Below are 21,477 nucleotides of genomic sequence, written 5' to 3'. Positions count from 1 at the left end.
AAGATCACAATTCAAGCATAAAGAACACAGGCTCAGCGCAATGCAAAAAGAAAAGGAGAATTAGGTCCAATCGCTTTATTTCATTTTAATTCCTCTGCGGGGGAAAGCCAGTGGTGCTGGTCATGGAGACAATAGGTCAGCTACATTTCCCTATATTCCACATACACCCACTGTGCGGTGGTATCTCTAGGGTGAAATGGAGGGGGAGTGAGATTACAGGGCTTGCTATGAGTGGGGAGTTTACTGAAGGTCCAGCCCTCCAGGATTACCCTACCAATCAGCGGAAAAAGGCCAGGCGCTCTTTGAGCCATTGCTCCGTCAGGTCGTCTGTGGACCGAATCTCAAAGACCTGGGGGGAAACAGAGCAGCAGTCAGGTGGAGAAGGCGGTCTGCCTAGGCTGAGAATGTGGCCAAGCATCCTTCCCTGCCTTTCCCAGGTAGCTAAGGAGCTGGCTGGGGCAGAGTAGGGACATAATTCTACCTTACACCCAGTCCGACCATTAATGTCAATGCTGAGTAACAGCGGCTTTTCCAGGCTTCAGGCAGAGGTCTCCTCCCAGTCCTACTCAGAGAAGCAGGGAGCTGAACCTGGGGCTGTGATTTCTGCATGGGGGGGGGGGTTGGCCTAGTTGACCCTTGGGAGTCCCTTCTAGCTCTACAATTCTATGTTTCTATGCCTTCTGCATGCAAAGCAGGTGCCCTACTACTGGGCTAAGGTGAGGATTTTATTATTTAATATATCGCACTTTTTGAAAGACGTGGCAGTCTCTCTTTCCTTGGCTTCAAGGGTTGGCCTAAATCAGGGGTCAGCAACCTTTTTCAGCCGTGGGCTGGCCCACCGTCCCTCAGACCATGGGGGGGGGCAGACTATATTTTATATGAATGAATTCCTATGCCCCACAAATAACCCAGAGATGCACTGGGAGTGGCCACCGGGACCACATAACACTGGGTTTGAAAGACCTACATTGGCTCCCACCTTTAAACCCCTGAACAGCCTCGGTCCAGTATACCTGAAGGAGTATCTCCACCCCCATCGTTCTGCCCAGACACTGAGGTCCAGCTCCGAGGGCCTTCTGGCGGTTCCCTCACTGCGAGAAGCCAAGTTACAGGGAACCAGGCAGAGGGCCTTCTCGGTAGTGGCACCCATCCTGTGGAAAACCCTCCCATCAGATGTCAAGGAAATAAGCAGCTATCTTATTTTTAAAAGACATCTGAAGGCAGCCCTGTTTAGGAAAGTTTTTAATATTTAATGCTGTACTGTTTTTAACACTCGATTGGAAGCCGCCCAGAGTGGCTGGGGAAACTCAGCCAGATGGGCGGGGTATAAATAAATTATTATTATTATTATTATTATTATTCATTTTAAATAAAAGCACACATTCTACTCATGTAAAAACACGCTGATTCCCGGACCGTCCGTGGGCCAGATTGAGAAGGCAATTTGGCCACATCCGGCCCCCGGGCCTTAGGTTGCCTACTCCTGGTCTAGGAATCAAACCCCGGTTCTGGCACCCAAAACAAGAATCCTCCGCTGCCCAAGACCAAAAAGCCACCTATAGGCATGGGGAAAGGGGGAGAGGAAGATGTAAGGGAGAAAGCACCGTTGCCTCATCCTCTTCCACTTCTCCTGGGGGTTTAAGGTTACATGCACGTTCTCCGGGTTGCGCCAGGCAACCAGGCTGCTCTCTAGAATCCCAAGAGGCTGGGGAGGGGGTTGTTTCTGGCAGGAAGAGAGGCCAAAAACAATGCCAAAGCGATCAGGGACAAAACCAGAGGTAAGGAGTATGCCTGGAATACCTTGGTGAGCTCAGCTGCCTGCACCAGTCTGTTTTTGCTCCCGGCGTACATCATCTGTTGCTCCGGCTTGCACCCTGCGAGGGGAAAGGAGAAGGCAGCTCCTTTAGTTGCAATGACTGTTCATTATCTCGTTCACAATGGGCGCTGTGATCCACAGCGGGTCAGGGAGTTAAGGACTGGCTGAGGTGGAGAGAGGCGGACTTCCCCAAGGCCACAAAACAAGCTCCTGCTACGGCGACGTTGGGACTTGAACCCAAGGCAGACAGATGCTGAAGGGCACTGCCTTATCTCTCTGCGACAGAAGTGGAATTTGTTGGGTTTTTCCACCGGTAGGGTGGGGGGGGAACCTAACAAATGACTAGCGTTCAATCATTCAAATGACTTGTTTTTATAGCACTTTGGAATGTTCAAAGACATTTGCCGTGATCACACCGTACATTTGAAGCACCAGTATACAACTTTAAACAGAGATGACGTCCCCCAGAGAATTTCTGAGAGCTGTAGGTTTTTTTGGGTTTTTTTGAGGGTGCTAAGAGGAGGCCCCTGTTGCCCTCCCAGGACTGCAATTCTGTTCCCTGCGAAGAGGGGCTAAGTATTAAACCGCTCTGGGAAGGGAATTGGGGTCTCCTAACAACTCTCCGTGCCGATGGTTTTGCAATATGGCATGATTTTGTTTCAAAATGAAGAAGCCCATGGCCGTATGGTCCATCCTGTTTGTTCCAAGGTGTAGACTTTGCAAAAGTATGTTTAGATAGATGGATGCTCTTTATCTTTGTATTTCTCCTGGACTACAACAAACTAGGAAGCAAGGGAATCTATGATCATAGAACCAGAGTCGGAAAGTTCCATGAGCGTGATGTAGTCCAACCCACCGCAACGCAGGAATCTTTTGCCCAATATGGGACTCGAACCCACGACTGAGCTATCTCTCATTCCTTTAATTTTTCATGTGGCAAACCTGTACGTGAATTCCTAAGTTCCCACTCACATGGGAAATATGGCCATTGCTTCATCTTCTCCGGCTGAACCTCATGTTACAGAGCTGTTCCGCCTGGCCTTTGGTTTGGACTCAGTCTGACCCTTATGGTTTTGATCTATGGGCTACTTTTGAAATGAGGAGGCATTTTAAATGGCATTTTAATCTATATTTTAAATTTATTCCCCCCCCCCCCATTATGCTTTTACTCAGATGGTGACAGCAGTCACGAAATTAAAAGACGCCTGCTTCTTGGGAGAAAAGCAATGACAAACCTAGACAGCATCTTAAAAAGCAGACACATCATCTTGCCGACAAAGGTCCATATAGTTAAAGCTCTGGTTTTCCCAGTAGTGATGTATGGAAATGAGAGCTGGACCATAAAGAAGGCTAATCGCCGAAAAATTGATGCTTTTGAATTCTGGTGCTGGAGGAGCCTCTGGAGAGTCCCATGGACTGCAAGAAGATCAAACCTCTCCATTCTGAAGGAAATCAGCCCTGAGGGCTCACTGGAAGGACAGATCCTGAAGCTGAGGCTCCAATTCTTTGGCCACCTCATGAGAAGAGAAGACTCCTCGGAAAAGACCCTGATGTTGGGAAAGATGGGCACAAGGAGAAGGGGACGAGAGATGGTTGGACAGTGTTCTCAAAGCTACCAGCATGAGTTTGACCCAACTTCGGGAGGCAGTAGAAGACAGGAGTGCCTGGGGTGCTCTGGTCCAGGGGGTCATGAAGAGGCAGACACGACTAAACAACAACATGTTTTTACTGTAATTTTACTGGTGTTAGCCACCCTGAGCCCGGCTCTGGCCAGGGAGGGCGGGGTATAAATATTATTATTATTATTATTATTATTATTATTATTATTATTTTTTTATTGCTTTCCCCCCAAGATTTCCTATTGTTTCTGTGCAAAAGTTTCCCCTTTTTGTCCTTACAAATTTTAATAACAACTTTTATTAAAAATGCATGGTGTGAACACGGCCATTATCACAGTAATGCCAGTTATAATCGCTTCCCCCAACCTGGCCCCATTCAAAACCTTTTGGGTTACAACGCCCATAAGCTTGGCTGTTGTTACGGGGAGGCCCAGGGCCCTGAAACCTGGCCCTTTGGTGCGGCACCAACTCAGAATCAAACCCTACAGGCCTCCCCGCCAGTGCCCTCAAACTTCGCATTTGTTCTCAACATACACCAAGCTCAACTCTTTGGACAGGAAGCCGAGAATCCCACCCCCTTGGTCACCCTCAGTTGAGGAAGTCACTGGTTCTCACCGACTGGGCTGGAGAAGATGAAGCAGAGAGGGTACGAGACCCGGCCATCATCGTGGACGTATTTATAGCTGTAAACTACAAATGTAAACACACACAGGCACAGTCAAGGAAGCAACTGGGCATCTCATGGCAAGGTAGACATTGGGGGGCGGGGAGGAACTGGACCAGCTTGTCTCCAACTGGCAAAGGGGTGGAAGAGAGCTTCCTCTGTGAGGACACCTTAGGCTCTGGAGCTCCCTGGATGCGGAAACCCACAAATCACATTCCCCAATGTTCCCCCCCCCCCTTTTCTTTTCTCTCTCTCTCTCTCTTGTTTTCATCCAGTGCGTATCAACTGCACTGGCTCCCGGTGGAGTACAGGGTCAGGTTTAAGGTGCTGGTTTTGACCTTTAAAGCCCTATGCAGCCTAGGACCCTCGTACCTACAGGACCGCCTCTCCCGATATGTCCCACGGAGGACCTTAAGGGCCACAAATGACAACATTTTGGAGATCCCAGGTCGCAAGGTGGTTAGATTGGCCTCAACTAGGGCCAGGGCCTTTTCAGTACTGGCCCCGACGTGGTGGAAAGCTCTGTCACAAGAGACCAGGGCCCTGCGGGACTTGACATCTTTCTGCAGGGCCTGCAAGACAGAGCTGTTCCGCCTGGCCTTTGGTTTGGACTCAGTCTGACCCTTATGTTTCCCTCCCCTTACGGTTTTGATCTATGGGCTACTTTTAAAATGAGGCTGCATTTTAAATTGCATTTTAACCTGTATTTTAAATTGGGTTGTTGTTTTTTCCCCCCATCATGTTTTTTACTGTGATTTTATTGGTGTTAGCCGCCCTGAGCCCGGCTCTGGCCAGGGAGGGCGGGGTATAAATAAATTTATTTATCATTATCATTATCATTATCATTATTGTTTCCCCAGTAGGCACTGGGCTACTTCCTGTCCTAAGAATGCAGGATAAGGACATAAGAAGAGCCTGCTGGATCAGGCTAATGGTCCATGTAACCCAGCACCCTGTTCTCAATGTGGTCACCCGTGGGAACCCAGGGAGCAGAACGTGAGCACAAGAGCAACTCTCCCCTCCTGTGGGTCCCAGCATTGCTACCTTTGACTCTGGTGGCAGAGCAGAGCCATCACAGCTAGTAGCTGTTGACAGCCCAGTCGTAAAAGGTTTGTGTCCATACTATGTGTGAAAAAGGGCCCAAGTCATCCAGGACTGGCCTTATTAGTCCAAAAGCATCTTTGGTTCCTGCTCCAGTTGCGTGTGAATTATATCATGCAACTGCATTGGGGATACTGTGTTCCAGTCGCCTCGCCTCAAAAAGGGTATTATGCCTTTGAATGAGAAAGGAATTGCAGTTGTCCCCCATCCCATCCAGGGGACGCGGGTGGCGCTGTGGGTTAAACCACAGAGCCTAGGACTTGCCAATCAGAAGGTCGGCAGTTCAAATCCCCACGACGGGGTGAGCTCCCGTTGCTCGGTCCCTGCTCCTGCCAACCTAGCAGTTCGAAAGCACGTCCAAGTAGATAAATAGGTACCACTCCGGCGGGAAGGTAAACGGCGTTTCCGTGCGCTGCTCTGGTTCACTAGAAGTGGCTTAGCCATGCTGGCCACATGACCTGGAAGCTGTACGCCGGCTCCCTCGGCCAGCAAAGCGAGATGAGCGCCGCAACCCCAGAGTCATCCGCGACTGGACCTAACGGTCAGAGGTCCCTTTACCTTTACCTTTTACCCATCCCATCCATCACAGAATCTTCTGGCAGAAAATTCTATAAACAAACTAGGCCTCCGCTTGCCTATCCCGAAATCCATTGGAAACCCTTTCTCTGTCCACCTCCTCAAAACTATAGCTGAGCATGGAAGCGTGTATGGGCCGAATCAGGTTGTCCCCTCCCCTCTCACAAACACACTGAAACAACACTAGGATATCGAGGCTGGCGTTCTGGCAGTTCACTTCTCAGCTCCTCTGGAGAGATGTCCTAAAGAAGATCACAAAAACAGGCATCAGTTTTGTACATAAGGGACTTCCCAAGGGGAGTAGCTGCGTAGGAAGGGATGAGATCCCACCCCCACCCCCTGCACAACAAATCCGTTTTTCAAAAACTGTGGCTGTTTGCAGTTTGGAAAGTGATGGGCAAATTGAATAGTGTAGGACGAGCGAGTGATTAACAGGAAGGGAAATAAACTCCCCACAATCCTATCAGGGTGAATGTCAATCAGGCCAAGGTCTGGTTGTCTGGTTGGAGCAAGACATTTCAGCCCGGCGCCTAAAGATATGTAATGATGGCGCCAGGTGAGCCTCCACGGGGAGAACACTCCACAAGCAGGGAGCCACCGCAGAAAAGGCCCCTTCTCATTTTACCATCCTCCAGACCTGTTGTGGAGGCACATGAAGAAGGGCTTCAGATGACGATTGCAGGGTCCAAGGTTGGTTCACATAAGGAAAGGCAGTTCTTGAAGTATTGCAGTCCTGAGTAGTTTAAGGGCTTATAGCAGGGGTCAGCAAGGTTTGCCTTGCCTGGGCCGGTTCACTCCAGCAGAGATCCCTCTGTGGGCCGGATTGCGTGTGTGTGTGAGCGCGCATGCCTGTGATTTCCAGTGTCTGCGCAGACGCGATTTCTGGTGCTGCGGAAGCGAGTCCCCGCGCCGTGCTGCACCAGTTTAGTGCAGCGCATGGGGACTCGCTGAGCGGGTGGCTCAATTCGGGGGCGGGTTGTGGGCCAGTTAAACGACCCCGGGGGCCGCTTGTGACCCATGAGCCTTAGGTTGCCTACCACTGCCTTATAGGGCAAAACCAACACTTTGAATTGGGCCCAGAAACTAATCAGCAGCCAGTGCGGTCGGAGCCAGGATCGGTGTGATATGCTCAGTCCATCTTGCCCCAGTGAGCAACCAGGCTGCACTAGCTGAAGTTTCCGAACTCTTCAGAAGCAGCCCCACATATAATGCATTGCAGTAATCTAACCTAGAGCATAGACAACAGAAGTCGAGCATAGACAACAGATAAGGGCGCAGATGGGCCACCAGCTGAAGCTGATGGAAGGCGCTCCACACCACTGAGGCCACCCGAGCCTCAAGCAACAGCAAGGGATCCAGAAGGACTCACAAGCTACATACCCTCTCCTTCAGAGGAGATCAATTTATCCTATATGTGCCCACTTGAGCTCATTGATCCATGCAGGAGTGCCAGCTTAGCACCGGGACTGTGGGTGCCATGCAGCGTGCATGACCCTGGCACCAAAATTTGTGGGTGCCTGGCCCCTTCATGGGGAATTTGTGAGTGCTCGGGCACTCAGGGCCCCAGGGAGTTGGCACCTATGGATCCAAGGAACTGGCACTGTTACAAGTGTCACATAATACTCATTCCGCACTTCTAATACATTGATATATTAGTGTGGCACCCACAGTTTGGAACTCCCTGCCTGTCGTCACCAGGCAGGTGCCTTCACTGTACTCATTTGGGCGCCTGCCAAAACAGGTGCCAAAAAATTAAACATTTTTGTTTAAGCAAGCCTACCTTGCCAACAAAGCTCCATATAGTTCAAGCTATGGTTTTCCCAGTAGTGATGTATGGAAGTGAGAGCTGGACCATAAAGAAGGCTGATCGGCAAAGAATGGATGCTTTTGAATTCTGGTGCTGGAGGAGACTCTTGAGAGTCCCATGGACTGCAAGAAGATCAAACCTCTCCATTCTGAAGGAAACCAGCCCTGAGTGCTCACTGGAAGGACAGATCCTGAAGCTGAGGCTCTAAGACTCTGGCCACCTCATGAGAAGAGAAGACTCCCTGGAAAAGACCCTGATGTTGGGAAAGATGGAGGGCACAAGGAGAAGGGGACAACGGAGGACGAGATGGTGGGACAGTGTTCTGGAAGCTACCAGCCTGAGTTTGACCCAACTGCGGGAGGCAGTGGAAGACAGGAGTGCCTGGTGTGCTCTGGTCCATGGGGTCACGAAGAATTGGACACGACTAAACAACAACAAAATCCAGATACAGAATGCTGGCATTTGTTTTAATCCAGCTTTTAGCTTATCGTTGATTTCAATTCTGTTTGGAATGGATCAAATCATTGTTTTTAACTATTTATTACTGATAATTTTTTTGTTTTATTCTTTCTGTCAGCGCCTCTTTGAGCTTTCATTACAATCAAGTGGTATATAAACCCTTGGGAAACAATAAGACACTTAAGGATGAACGCTGAATAAATAGGTCATCTGGAAAAGCCCAGGGGGGTAGTGTTCAATGAGCTTTGCAGAAGAGTAGGGATTTGAGCCCAGGTCTATGCAGTACAACATCTCCTCCGCCATTGCTCTCTGGCTATTCCCTGTCAAGGGTGGAGCTCAGATGCTATGCCAGTGCGCAGGCTGAAAGGTGTGTCTGGCATCGAATGCCAAGGGTGGCACTCTGCTTAGCCCTTGCTCCCACCCAGCATTCCAGGCAGCTGCACCCAGATTGCCCCCCCCCCCACGATGCTGAATTCTGCTTGTCACTTCTGACATTGCACAAAGGTGTATGGCTCTGTGGCTCAGCGGTAGCTGAAAGGTTTCTGTCCTCTATCTGGGTGTATGGGAGAGGAACGGTCCCGCAAGGTGTCCTCCGTGGGTTTGAAACTGGGCTTAGGGATTGATGTATTGTTTTGATGTATTTTTAATCTTTGTTGGAAGCCGCCCAGAGTGGCTGGGGAAACCCAGCCAGATGGGCGGGATACAAATAAATTATTATTATTATTATTATTATTATTATTAGGAAAGGAAGGAGCATGCACCACCTCCCTCACTGAAGACTGCTGCTTCCCACTGCCTTTTCATCTCTGCTGCTAAAGGAAGGAAGGGCTCACAAGTTCTTTTCTTCTGAATTAGCCCATTATCTAATCCTCTTTGCTGCAGCCAAGCAGGCACCACAAGCCCTGTAATGAACTGGCAAAGGAGCAGAATTAAGCAGAGCTTGCTGCCACATACGTACAAACAAGATGGCTGGAAGGATCAACAGCCTTCCTGTTCAAGACTGCTGTGCCCTTTGACGCAGCTGAGTCTTGGGCACCTTGTACCAAGGGGAAGAAATGGAAGCAGGTGGCCCAAGGGGCGACTGGAAGTCCGCTTGTTAAAGGTGCAGAAGTTGGCCCTCCTTCACCAGCCTTGTGAATAATCCTATGCATGTACACTCAGAAATCCCACTGAATTCAATTTGTTTCCAGATAAATGCATATAGCAGGGATGGGGAAATCTGTGGCCCTCCAGGTGTTGCAGGACTACATCTCCCACCATTCTTCACCCCAAGCCATGCTAACGGGGGCTGGTAGGCATTTAAGTCCAACACCTTCTAGAGAGCAACGGGTTCCACACTCCTGATGTGTGAGATTGCAGACTTCGGTGCTCTAGCAGCGAGATGGAGGGCAAGGCTGGAAGGTGGATGTAAACGAGGCCTCCTCAGAGCCTGAAAAGCTAAGGGTAAAGTCACTTGTTGGCGGCCTGTTGATTGAGCCTTATTCATCCTTATTTGTTTGCACAAAGGGTGCAGGAAGGTTAAGTGAAGTTGGCTATTTATTGAGTGTTTGTTCTTATTTGTTTGTGGGGCGAGTAAAGTGGTACCTCTGGTTGCGAACGGGATCCGTTCCGGAGCCCCGTTCGCAACCTGAAAGGAATGCAACCCAGGTCTGCGCATGCGTGGGTCGCGTTTCGCAGCTTCTGCACATGTGCGTGATGTCATTTTGCATGTCTGCGCATGCGCAAGCAGTGAAACCCAGAAGTAACCCTTTCTGGCACTTCTGGGTCACCATGGGATGCAAGCTGAAAACGCGCAATCTGAAGCAAACGTAACATGAGGTATGCCCATATAGATGCACCAAGCAATTGTTATCCCAGGCAATTCTCTTTAACTTTCCTTATCACAAAAAGTCTGGTTTGGGGGCCAAGGGGGAGGGAGGGAGTTTGCCGTGCAAAGGTGCCAAGTCAACTGTAATTGAGCACCCTGGTTTTGTCATGATGTCCAGGGGCGTCTTACCCATAGAGGCTAGTGGCATGGGGCGCCGGGGAGCCAAGTTCTGGAGAGCGCCAGGGAAGAGGCGGAGGCTGGATGGGCCCCTCCCAGCATCAGCTCACCGCCCTTGCCCACCTCCACCATGCAACTCTGAAGCAGCGCCAGACATGCTTAAGGTGGCCCTGATGACGTCACTGGATCCTACCCCAAACAGCATCCATCTGGAAGCGCCGCCAGATGATGCCAGCAGGCACAATAATTAAGTGATGTGAACTGAGAATGGAGCACTAATTGACATTTGGACAAACTCACCCTCCAGCCCATTGTTTTCAGCAAGCTGTGGCTCTAGGATCCCCTAACAAGCTGGCTCTGTTTAGAAGCTTCCATTCCCAGGCTAGGACCATCCTGGGTTATTTCAGAGGAATGTTATTATGCATCAGTTCCTTTCTTGGAAAGTGTGTGCAGCTGGGCTCCCATTTTGACAAGCAAAACTTGCCAGTCGTTTCATATTTTAGGAAATGGGAAGAGATCTTCCCTTGAAACCCCCGCCGCTAGTTTTCCTGCTTCCCTAAAACACAGCGGAGTGGATATTCCGCGCTGCCATTTGATTAACATTTCGCTAACGCGTGTGAGGGTTCTTGCATAACGTGTTGAATTAAATATGAAAGCAAATGACGCCATCAGCACATCGCTCCCCTGAGATATTAAACTTGATCTGAAATTCAATTTGCTTTTAACCCAGCCTCGTAATTTGTAATGTACCGACAAAATTCATGTCAAGAATGCAGGAAGGTGGAATGGAGGAGCTGATGCAATTTCTTTGGGGAAAAGGAGATGTCGTTCCATGTCAGATTCCAGGCAGTTGCTGGAAGAGTTGGGAATTCAGTTGCTGTCGCAGGCTGAAGTGAAGTGAAGTGAAAAGTAAGTGTGTGCACACATGTATGTGTGAGAGAACCGGTTGATTACAGTTCCACTCTCCTGCAATATAAAAAAGCAGGTTTCTGCTTCTGCACTGTCTTTGTTTAGTGTTCAACATCTCTGCTTTCCACCTCCTCCCAACAACAAGACTATGATTGGGCAGAGTAGCTTGTTCAAGCCTTACATTTGTCTGTAGTGGAGACAATTATGCTTTTCTCCAGAAAAAACCCCCCACTCTGTAATGCCTTCACTTTATAGTCACAACAAAGTCTGCAGCTCAATCACTTGCTGGCTTTGTAGGGGGGGGAAATCTGCTGTTTTTATACAGCGTACAAACACTGCAGGTAAACGATTAGGTAAGTGTTGCGATGAAATCTGAAGCCTCCTCCCCACAGTCAGAATCTAACTGATCGCCACACCTGGTAGCTAGGGAGAACTTTCCTCAGTTCATGTAAGCCTGCGTGTGACCTCAGAGGGTTGCTTACCTTTCCCTACACTGTGTGGTTGGGCGTCACATATATGAGTCACCTGGAGCCATTTGCTCTGGTCTGTGCAGCAGAACACCTGCCATGGGGGTGTAGCACACCAGACTTCCTCAACCCGGTGCCTTCCAGATGTTTTGGACCACAACTCCCATCTACCTCAGTCAGCACACTGAAGTCCAATATGTTTGGAATCTGGAAGGCACCAGGTTGGGGAATTTGCACCAGGCTGCAATTTGTGTGTGTGCGCACAGCATATATACCGTATTGGCCTGAATATAAGCTGCACTTTCCCCCCAAATTCTGACCATGAAAAGTTAAAGTGCAGCTTATATTCACCACAACGGGACGCAGGTGGCGCTGTGGGTTAAACCACAGAGTCTAGGACTTGCCGATCAGCGGTTCGAATCCCTGCGACGGGGTGAGCTCCCGTTGCTCGGTCCCTGCTCCTGCCCACCTAGCAGTTCAAAAGCACGTCAAAGTGCAAGTAGATAAATAGGTACCGCTCCGGCGGGAAGGTAAACGGCATTTCCGTGCGCTGCTCTGGTTCGCCAGAAGCGGCTTAGTCATGCTGGCCACATGACCTGGAAGCTGTATGCCAGCTCCCTCAGCCAGTAAAGCGAGATGAGCGCCGCAACCCCAGAGTCGGTCACGACTGGACCTGATGGTCAGAGGTCCCTTTACCTTTACGTATATTCGCCACATTACAGTATGTAGCCAGAAGCGTGGGGCAAACAGCACCAGGAGCGTGGGAAGCGGCGCCATCTTTTCCCCCAAGGCCAGAAAGAGAGAGAGCGAGGAAGGGGAAAGGCCATCGGAAACGCAGTGCAGCTCTCTCACCCATGTAGCCAGGAGCAGTGAGGAAGGGGGTGGCTTATATTTGGAGGGGTTTTTCTTCCCCCACCCCCTTCAATTTTAAAGATGCGGCTTATATTCAGGCAAATACGATATAAAAACACCTTTGTGTTGCTTCAACCTGAAGCCTATCGGCCTTCTTTTGCTGCCTCTGAATTCAAATGAGGGGTATTTTTAAAAACTTGACCTGAAACAGGGGGCTTAAAAAAAAGTAAAGCAGGAGGAATGATTCTCATTTTAAATAGAAAAAAGAAGTGGAAAGGTTTTACATACCTGGAATTCTTCCTCCAGCACCACCAGTTGCCTGTCTTTGTCCACCTTCACTGAGGAGAGAGGAGACAAAAACCTAGTAAGGGGATTTCTCCATTCTTAGAAAGCTCTGCTTTGCATGTGCAAGTTCCCCAGAGAACCACTGCCAGTCACTGTAGAAAATACTGAGCTAGATGGACATAAGAGACGCCTCCCGGATCAGGCCACGGACCCATCTAGTCACACTGGCCAAGCCAGATTCACATTACAGTGGTACCTCGGGTTACATACACTTCAGGTTACAGACTCCTCTAACCCAGAAATAGTACCTTGGGTTAAGAACTTTGCTTCAGGATGAGAACAGAAATCGTGCGGTAGCAGCAGGAGGCCCCATTAGCTAAAGTGGTGCTTCAGGTTAAGAACAGTTTCAGGTTAAGAACGGACCTCCGGAACGAATTAAGTACGTAACCAGAGGTACCACTGTATGGAAAACCCGTAAATTCAGAAGCACTGCTGCCAGCTGCTAGAGGCAGAGCACAGCCACCTTCGATAATAGCCACATACAGCATTCTCCTCCATGAATTTGTCCAATCCTCTTTTAAAGACATCTAGATTGGTGGCCAGGGATGGCGCTGTGGTCTAAATCCCTGAGCCTCTTGGGCTTGCCGATTGGAAGGTTGGCGGTTCGAATCCCCGTGACGGGGTGAGCTCCCGTTGCTCGGTCCCTGCTCCTGCCAACCTAGCAGTTCGAAAGCACATCAAAGTGCAAGTAGATAAATAGGTACCGCTCCGGCGGGAAGGTAAACGGCATTTCCATGCGCTGCTCTGGTTTGCCAGAAGGGGCTTAGTCATGCTGGCCACATGAACCGGAAGCTGGATGCTGGCTCCCTCGGCCAGTAAAGCAAGATGAGTGCCGCAACTCCAGAGTCGTCCGTGACTGGACCTAATGGTCAGGGGTCTCTTTACCTTTACCTTTAAAGGGTATTTAGGGACACGGGTGGCACTGTGGTCTAAACCACATAACCTAGGGCTTGCCAATTGGAAGGTTGGCGGTTCAAATCCCCATGACGGAGTGAGCTCCTGTCGCTCAGTTCCTGCTCCTGCCAACCTAGCAGTTCGAAAGCACGTCAAAGTGCAAGTAGATAAGTAGGTACCACTCCAGTGGGAAGGTAAACGGCGTTTCCGTGCGCTGCTCTGGTTCGCCAGAAGCGGCTTAGTCCTGCTCGCCACATGTCCCGGAAAACCTGTCTGCAGACAAACGTCGGCTCCTCGGCCAGTAAAGCGAGATGAGCGCCGCAACCCCAGAGTCGTCCGCGACTGGACTTAACTGTCAGGGGTCCCTTTACCTTTACCTTTTTAGATTGGTGGCCATCAGGTCGTCTTGTGGGCGGGAGTTGCACCGTTTAACTATATGCTGCATGAACGAAGAAAGACTTTCTCTCATCTGTCCTGAAATCTGTCCAATGGCCTGACTCTGTATAAGGCAGCGTCCGATATCCCTATGTTCCCATGATACTGATGGGTTTTTGCTGCTGCTGCTTAGTGAAAAGTCGTTTGTTTTTCTCCAGCTTCCAGAGGCCATAGGTTAGACTGTTTTGTGCCTTGAGTCTGTTCTGCATTATAGCACTGATCTTTTGTGGTTTCGTTATTGATATTTTAATTGTGTCCCGTGAATTTTTAATGATTTTGTTTTATTTGTTGGTATGGAAACTGCTTTGAGGTCACTTGGGTGATTTAAAGCATGATACAAGAGCACTAAATAAATAAATACATCAAAGCCAAGCCCAAGCTCCCTCGCCTTCACAAATTACTTTGCGGGGCAGGTGGGGGGAGCTGTGAGCCAGAGAACTGCTGGTGAGACTGAAATGGCCCTTAAGTCAGTGGCCTAATGGTATGCAGAAGGACTACAGCCAACAGCTCCTTTCACACCCCCTTCTAGTTTATCAGTGACACCTGATTAACTACAGTTAAGAATTGCCTATGCCGCTGCCAACAGACGTTCCATCAGCATCAAAGCCACTTTAATACAAGGTGCACAGATCCCCAGCACATTTCAAGCTGGTATGCCTCAGGCTTCTCAGGTTAGAAAAGACAAACACCGCATTGTCAGAGAACTGCGTTCGTTTCTATTTTCTTTTTAAAAGCATTCCCTGACGAAGCACAAAGGCTTGAAATGCACCAGTATTTAGGTACCACCTTGTACTAAGCTGTTTACGATGCCTGCTTAGGAGACTGCCATCCTCACTTGTGAGATGTGGGCAGCCCATCTGTTTTGCACTGGGTGGGGAAGAGCTGTAGCTCAGTAGTAGGGCATCTGCTGTGTATGCAGAAGATCCCAATTTTTATTCATTTATTTATTTAAAGGGAAAGGGAAAGGGACCCCTGACCCTTAGGTCCAGTCATGGCCGACTCTGGGGTTGTGGTGCTCATCTCGCTTTATTGGCCGAGGGAGCAGGCGTACAGCTTCCTGGTAATGTGGCCAGCATGACTAAGCCGCTTCTGGCGAACCAGAGCAGCGCACAGAAACGCCGTTTACCTTCCCGCCGGAGCGGTACCTATTTATCTATTTGCACTTTGACGTGCTTTCGAACTGTTAGGTTGGCAGGAGCTGGGACCAAGCAACGGGAGCTCACCCCGTCGCGGGGATTCAAACTGCTGACCTTCTGATCCGCAAGTCCTAGGTTCAGTGGTTTAACCCACAGCGCCACCCGCGTCCCTTTATTTATTTATTTAGGAGTATTTAAATGCCAATCACATTTCCAAGTAGAACTGTGAGAGAACACTGCCAGAAAGCCAGAAGAGCCGTTGTCACTCAGTTTAGACAGCTGTCAGCTAGTTGACCGTGCTAGGTGGTCTGATTCCAGCTTCCTATGTTCCTATGGCAGGTGTGCCAAGCCACAATACCATAGCCCCCAATCTTAGGAAAAAAATAGGGAGGTGGCATGCGGGATAGTAAACTCACTCATTATGGCTGCATTGTTAGTCTCCTTCCGGAACCGGAACTTCTTCAGTTTCTCCTTCAGCTCTGGGTCCACGTCACACACAACCAGAGAATCTGACTGCAATGGAAAAGGCAATGTGGGTTTTCTCCTCCAATCCAGCAGGCCATTCTCCTTGTTATTTCATTGCCCTGATGACCATGGCATAGTCTCATCTCCTCTAGAACTAACTGTGGGAAATTGCAAGCAAACTTTAACTATGCATGACTGCTAGTCAGTGCATGAAGGGGTTAAGGCAATAGAGCTGCATTTCCTAGACTCAGTTAGGTCATGCCCCCCTCTTCTCTGATGAGGAAGGAAGTGAAGCCTTCTCTTCCTGTTCATTTCTCCCCCTCTCTGCACGATGTAACTGAGCAAGGAAGACGTGCGTAAGCAAGCTCCAAGCTTAGAGCACATGTCTGAAGCGATCTTTCTGTATTTTCCACCCAAGAGTATTCTGCCTGTGTCTTTTCTGCTGCTGCTTAGATAAATGCATGAATCTGATCTTTGTAATGTTTTGTTAGTAAAGCATTTTAAACTTACTTAACAATGTGGTCTGTTCATTGCAAGAGAGGCAGAAAGAGGGAAGCAGTTTGCAAACAGACTAAATGACTTATGCAAAAAGTTTAACAGCCGACAGTCCTAACACTTCACAGTGCTGCTTAACTTTGTGAGTTTAAGCATTGCTACTGAGGGCTCTCTGCTGGAGAGAGGCACCCAGCTGATTCTTTTGTTATTTGCCCCCCACATTTGTGTCATAAGGATTCATATTTTCTTCCCATACTTATTCTGCGTTGGTTGGTTTGGATTACTCAGCTTTCCCAGCTCCCTCTGCAAAACACTTGCTTAACAGCACTTGCAAAACACAGTTCGGTGCCACAGTGGGTAAACCTCTGGGTCTCTATTAGGATGCTCTCCAAGCCAAAGCTCTCTGCAAGACCCTGCAACCTGTCCACCCATATCTCAGCTCACTTTTTCACAAACAGGGTCTCTTATAACAGAAAACTATCCCAAACAGAAACTTGTCCCAACTCTTCTCAAGCTCGAATGATAGTAAGGGGTCTTACAAGGCTCAACACCTTTTCTCATAATCCACAATCTATATTTTTTGCTGTTGTTTTAAGTGTGTTCATTCTTATATAAAACGCCACTCCCGTCGCCACACCAGAAGGTCCCTTCATTTTGAAAGGTTGATCTGCCACTCAGGCTTGCACACACCACACAGGAAGCTCATGTCTGCCAACTGTCAAGATGTGGCTTCCAACTTGGGCCGAGCCACAACAAAAGCTTCAAGGACGGAGGCAGCATTTTGGATCAAGACAAGGCTAGAAACACTAGATTTTGGACATCTTATTTGCATAATAACAAGGAGGAAGGGCTGAGTGGCAAGGAAAGAGGTCAGATTTTCTACAAGTAAACATTCAAAGTAGCTCGACACAAGTATGGCGCAGAATCTACCCACCACCCACTACCCACTGTTTCCGACCCACGTTAAGAATTGTTTCAGCTAACCATTCTGCCTTAGGTCTCTCCAGCCTTATCTCCGTGTCAGCTGAAACGCTGCAGCTCTGGGTTCAGCCGCTTGCCCTTCTGACAGGATGTGCAGATCTCTGTGCTCTTGCTTTAGTTAGGACACACTCTGCTCAACATCAGCACTTGCGAAACACCGCCAGGCACACACTCTTGACAGCTGCAGAGGAAAGACCGCTGGGGCGGAAGTCATTGCTGGTGGTAGGGAGGAGTCCAGAGAGAAGTTAAAGGTTTCCATTCGCAGTTACGAAAGGGGAAGCCACAGGCAGAGGACAAGAAAGATCCTAGAGGGTTCAGGATCAGACTCAGAGCAGGCTGGGCCTTTGAATAGAAGGACAGACACAAGCAGAAAGTAGGCATGAACAGTGGGATTCAGTTACCAGCCTAATAACATCCAAAGGAGACTGACTGATCTAGCTTTGGTAAGGTAAAGGGACCCCAGACCATTAGGTCCAGTCCTGACCGACTCTGGGGTTGCGGCACTCATCTCGCTTTACTGGCCGAGGGAGCCGGCGTACAGCTTCCGGGTCATGTGGCCAGCATGACTAAGCTGCTTCTGGCGAACCAGAGCAGCGCACGGAAACGTCGTTTACCTTCCCGCCGGAGCGGTACCTATTTATCTACTTGCACTCTGACATGCTTTCGAACTGCTAGGTTGGCAGGAGCAGGGACCGAGCAACGGGAGCTCACCCCGTCGCTGGGATTCGAACCGCCGACCTTCTGATTGGCAAGCCCTAGGCTCTGTTGTTTAGACCACAGCGCCACCCGCGTCCCTTTTGGTACCAACACCCAATTGTACATAGGTGATGACTTCTCTCCAGGTAACTGGCACTGAGATTACTGAAAAGTGATGGTTGCTAATCACATTTCACCTTCACCTACAGTTCTCGAACTGTGGTAGAGTGACTACTTCTTGAATAAGAGAGACACACCAATCTTGATGAATCTACCAGCGCATGGCACCTGAAATAGAATTGTAGAATTGGAAGGGGCACGGAGAGTCATCTAGTCTAACCGCCTGCAATGCAGGGATCTCAGATAAAGCATCCATGATAGATGGCCACCCAACCTCTGCTTAGAAACCTCCAAGGAAGGAGGGACAACCTTCCGCGGGAGACCATTCCGCTGTCAATTTGAAGCCATCGGTTTGAGTCCTACCCTCCAGAGCAGGAGAAAACAAGCTTGTTCCCTCTTCCATTTGACAGCTCTTTGATAGATATTTGAAGATGGCTATAATATCCATTCTGAGTCTTCTCTTTCCCAGGCTAAACATACCCAGCTCCTTCAATGGCTCCTCATAAGGCTTGTTTTCCAGACCCTTAATCATCTTTGTTGTTCTTCTCTGCACACGTTCCTGTTGTCAACATCCTTCTTAAATTGTGGTGCACAGAACTGGACACAGTAATCCAGATGTGTTCTGACCAAGGCCGAACAGAGTGATACTATGACTTCCCTTGATCTGAACACTAGATTTCTGTTTATCTAGAATTGCATTAGCTTTTTTGCTGCTGCATCACACTGTTGGCTCTTGTTAAGCTTGTAGTCTACTAAGACCACTAAAGGTAAAGGTAAAGGGACCCCTGACCATTAGGTCCCGTCGTGACCGACTCTGGGGTTGTGGCACTCATCTCGCTTTATTGGCCGAGGGAGCCGGCGTACAGCTTCCGGGTCATGTGGCCAGCATGACTAAGCCGCTTCTGGCGAACCAGAGCAGCACACAGAAATGCCATTTACCTTCCCACTGGAGTGGTACCTATTTATCTACTTGCACTTTGACGTGCTTTCGAACTGCTAGGTTGGCAGGAGCTGGGACCGAGCAACGGGAGCTCACCCCATCGCGGGGATTCGAACCGCTGACCTTCCGATCGGCAAGTCCTAGGCTCTGTGGTTTAACCCACAGTGCCACCCGCGTCCCTTACTAAGACCACTGGAGCCCCTCAATTCCTTCATCCAAGTCATTTATAAAGATGTTGAAAATCAAGAGGCCCAGGGCAGTACCCTGCAACACTTGTCACTTCTTTCCAGGAAGACAAGAAATCATTGGTGAGCACTCTTTGGGTTCACTCAGTCAACCAGCTAGTATTCCACCTAACAATAAAATCACCTAGACCATATTTTACTAGCTTCTCTGCAAGAATATAATGGAAGACATTGCTGAAAACCTTGCTGAAATTAAGATACATTACATCCATGGCATTCCCCTGATCCACTAAGCTTGTAACTCTAAAAATAAAAAAATAAAAAGATTACTGTGGTACGACTTGTTTTTGTGAAACCCATGCTAGCTCTTAGTCATCACAGCATCTTTTTCTAAGTGCTCACAGACTGATTGTTTGATTTTTCTGTGCTAGGACCCCCTGCTTCTGTAATTCTCACAGAACTCTAGCCCAATGGTTGCCATTAATTTGATTCTCAATTGATTTTAGAATAAATTGATTTTAGAATGTATTTCAATTAATTGATTGTGATTTTATGTAAACTGTGCTATTTTTACTGTTGTTAGCCGCTCTGAGCCCAGCTTTGGCTGGGGAGGGCGGGATATAAATAAATTATTATTATTATTATTATTATTATTCCTGGTTTTGAGGTTAAGCTGACGGGTCTGTAGTTGCCTCGGTCTTTCCCCCGCCCCCTCTCCACTTTTTGAAGATGGAAACAACATTTGCCCACCTCCAATCCAAATTCTCCAAGAATTCTCAAAGATTATAGACAGAAGCTATGAGAGGACATTTGCAAGCTGCTTTGGTGCCCTTGGAAGCCTGGCCCTGGAGATCTGAATTCTATCAAATAAACTAGGTGTTCCCTTAATACCTCTTGGACTGTTGAGCAGTTCCTCCTCTCTGTCACCCAATAGAAAATTTCCATCTTCAGGCAGAGGACCTACTACTTGCATGGTCTTCCTCTTGCTTCAGACACAGCCAGGGGGAAAAAAACAACAATTTTCTTATTATTTTTAACCTCTTTTGCAATCCTGGGCTTGTTCTGGGCTTTAGCCCACCTGTTATATTCTCAGGGTGCACCATGGCTGCGAAATAACTGACTTCCATTAAAGGACACAGACTTTGGAAACACCCTTGAACTGGGTCCTTTCCCACTTCTTAGGTCACAGAATCATAAAATAGCAGAGTTGGAAGGGACCCCGAGGGTCATCCAGTCCAACCCCCTGAAATGCAGGAATCAACATGGCCGATGGCCGCCCAGAGTGGCTTGGGAAACCCAGCCAGATGGGGTGGGCTATAAATAATAAAATAATATCCAACCTTTGCTTAAAAACCTCCAAAGAAGGAGAGTTCATGCCATTGTCAAGCAGGGATTTTTTAAAAGCCTTGGCAAAGAGAATTGTGGGGTTTCTTTATACATTCCTCTTTGCTCGTTGTGGACATAGAATCATAGAATTCTATTTTTATTTCCTTTTATTTCAGATTGTGTTTTTATTGCATTTCAAAATAGGAACAAACACAGGAAAGGGAAAAGGACAAGCGTCTCAGGCATAGAAAAGCTGAAGCAAATGAAAGTTATTAGGATCTAAGAGCTCATCCCAAAAATAAATACTGTATATAAAATCTATTTTCAATATTAGGAGCTTAGCCGTGTACTAATAGCAGGCAAGCCATAATAGACATTTCCATTAAAGTTGACATGTTTCGCTTTATTGTATTGTTTACTTTCTCTGTTACAGGATATGGACTGTGGAAAATAAAATGAAATAAAACCCTATCCGGTCTATACTCGACAAACTGTGCCGTAAACTGGGGGGTAATTCACTTTCATGTGCTTCATTCTTTGTATATACAATAAAACCGTACCATATATCATAGAAATTATCACGTTTCTTTCATTGTTGTTTTTTGGCCCTTGGGACATTTTAAAATTTGTGTGATTTTTCCAGTTAAGGCCGTTTGCCAAACTATGATGAAGTTTGTGGGGGAAAGTTACGAGTTTTTACTCATTATTTTAACGGCGAAATGTATTTTATTCTGTTTTATGCGTTTTATGCAATACATATAAACTTGTATTCATTTACAAACTATGCTGTCAGTCCACTTGTGGAAAATTTTCCCATTTCTGGTTATGACTGGATATATGAACAGGTTTTATTTCCTTTGAGGGCAACGGCCAGTTTAAGTTTCTTCTTTATTTTCAGGAGAAGTAAAAGAACAAATAAATTTATGTCAGGTAACACTTGGCCTCTCAGAACCCAAAACTATTATTTATTTTTTCAATATATAAATTGAATACACGCACGGGCACGTAGTGCTTGATACACTATTGTTCGGAATATGGGTCAAAATATATTATTTATCGGACCGAGTATATCCATATTTGTGAGGGGCGGTTTAAATTCCTCAGAAAATTAAAAGCGAGGGAATGTCGTTGCCTGAGGAGACGCTTTGGGCGGGAAAAGCGAGCGGAGGGGGCGGAGCGTTACCTCGGAGGCCCCGCCTCCGTCC

General features: G+C 48.1%; 1 protein-coding gene across 7 annotated transcripts; it reads right to left on the bottom strand.

Moving 5' to 3' along the window:
* Positions 1-60: 60 nt before the first annotated feature.
* On the bottom strand, positions 61-21,431 carry GMFG (glia maturation factor gamma). Of its 7 annotated transcripts, none has more exons than XM_081019476.1 (8): positions 21,272-21,430; positions 19,838-19,932; positions 15,481-15,577; positions 12,543-12,592; positions 5,961-6,018; positions 4,051-4,125; positions 1,801-1,874; positions 61-349 (listed from the first exon to the last, which is right to left on the bottom strand). In XM_081019476.1, the coding sequence occupies exons 2-8, from the start codon at positions 19,889-19,891 to the stop codon at positions 278-280; spliced, it is 480 nt and encodes a 159-aa protein (XP_080875602.1). In that variant the 5' UTR covers positions 19,892-19,932; positions 21,272-21,430; the 3' UTR covers positions 61-277. The 7 variants fall into 7 exon arrangements, with proteins under 7 accessions (XP_080875602.1, XP_080875603.1, XP_080875605.1 ...); XM_081019477.1 differs by having other exon boundaries at positions 21,335-21,394; XM_081019479.1 differs by lacking the exon at positions 21,272-21,430 and adding an exon at positions 17,009-17,347 and having other exon boundaries at positions 19,838-19,927.
* Positions 21,432-21,477: the final 46 nt, after the last annotated feature.

This window comes from Podarcis pityusensis (genome assembly GCF_964106645.2).
Source record: "Podarcis pityusensis genome assembly, chromosome: 8".
In the NCBI taxonomy this organism is placed as follows: domain Eukaryota; kingdom Metazoa; phylum Chordata; class Lepidosauria; order Squamata; family Lacertidae; genus Podarcis; species Podarcis pityusensis.
The sequence above is the reverse complement of the archived record's forward strand: the minus strand, read 5'-3'. Positions and strand labels throughout refer to the sequence as shown.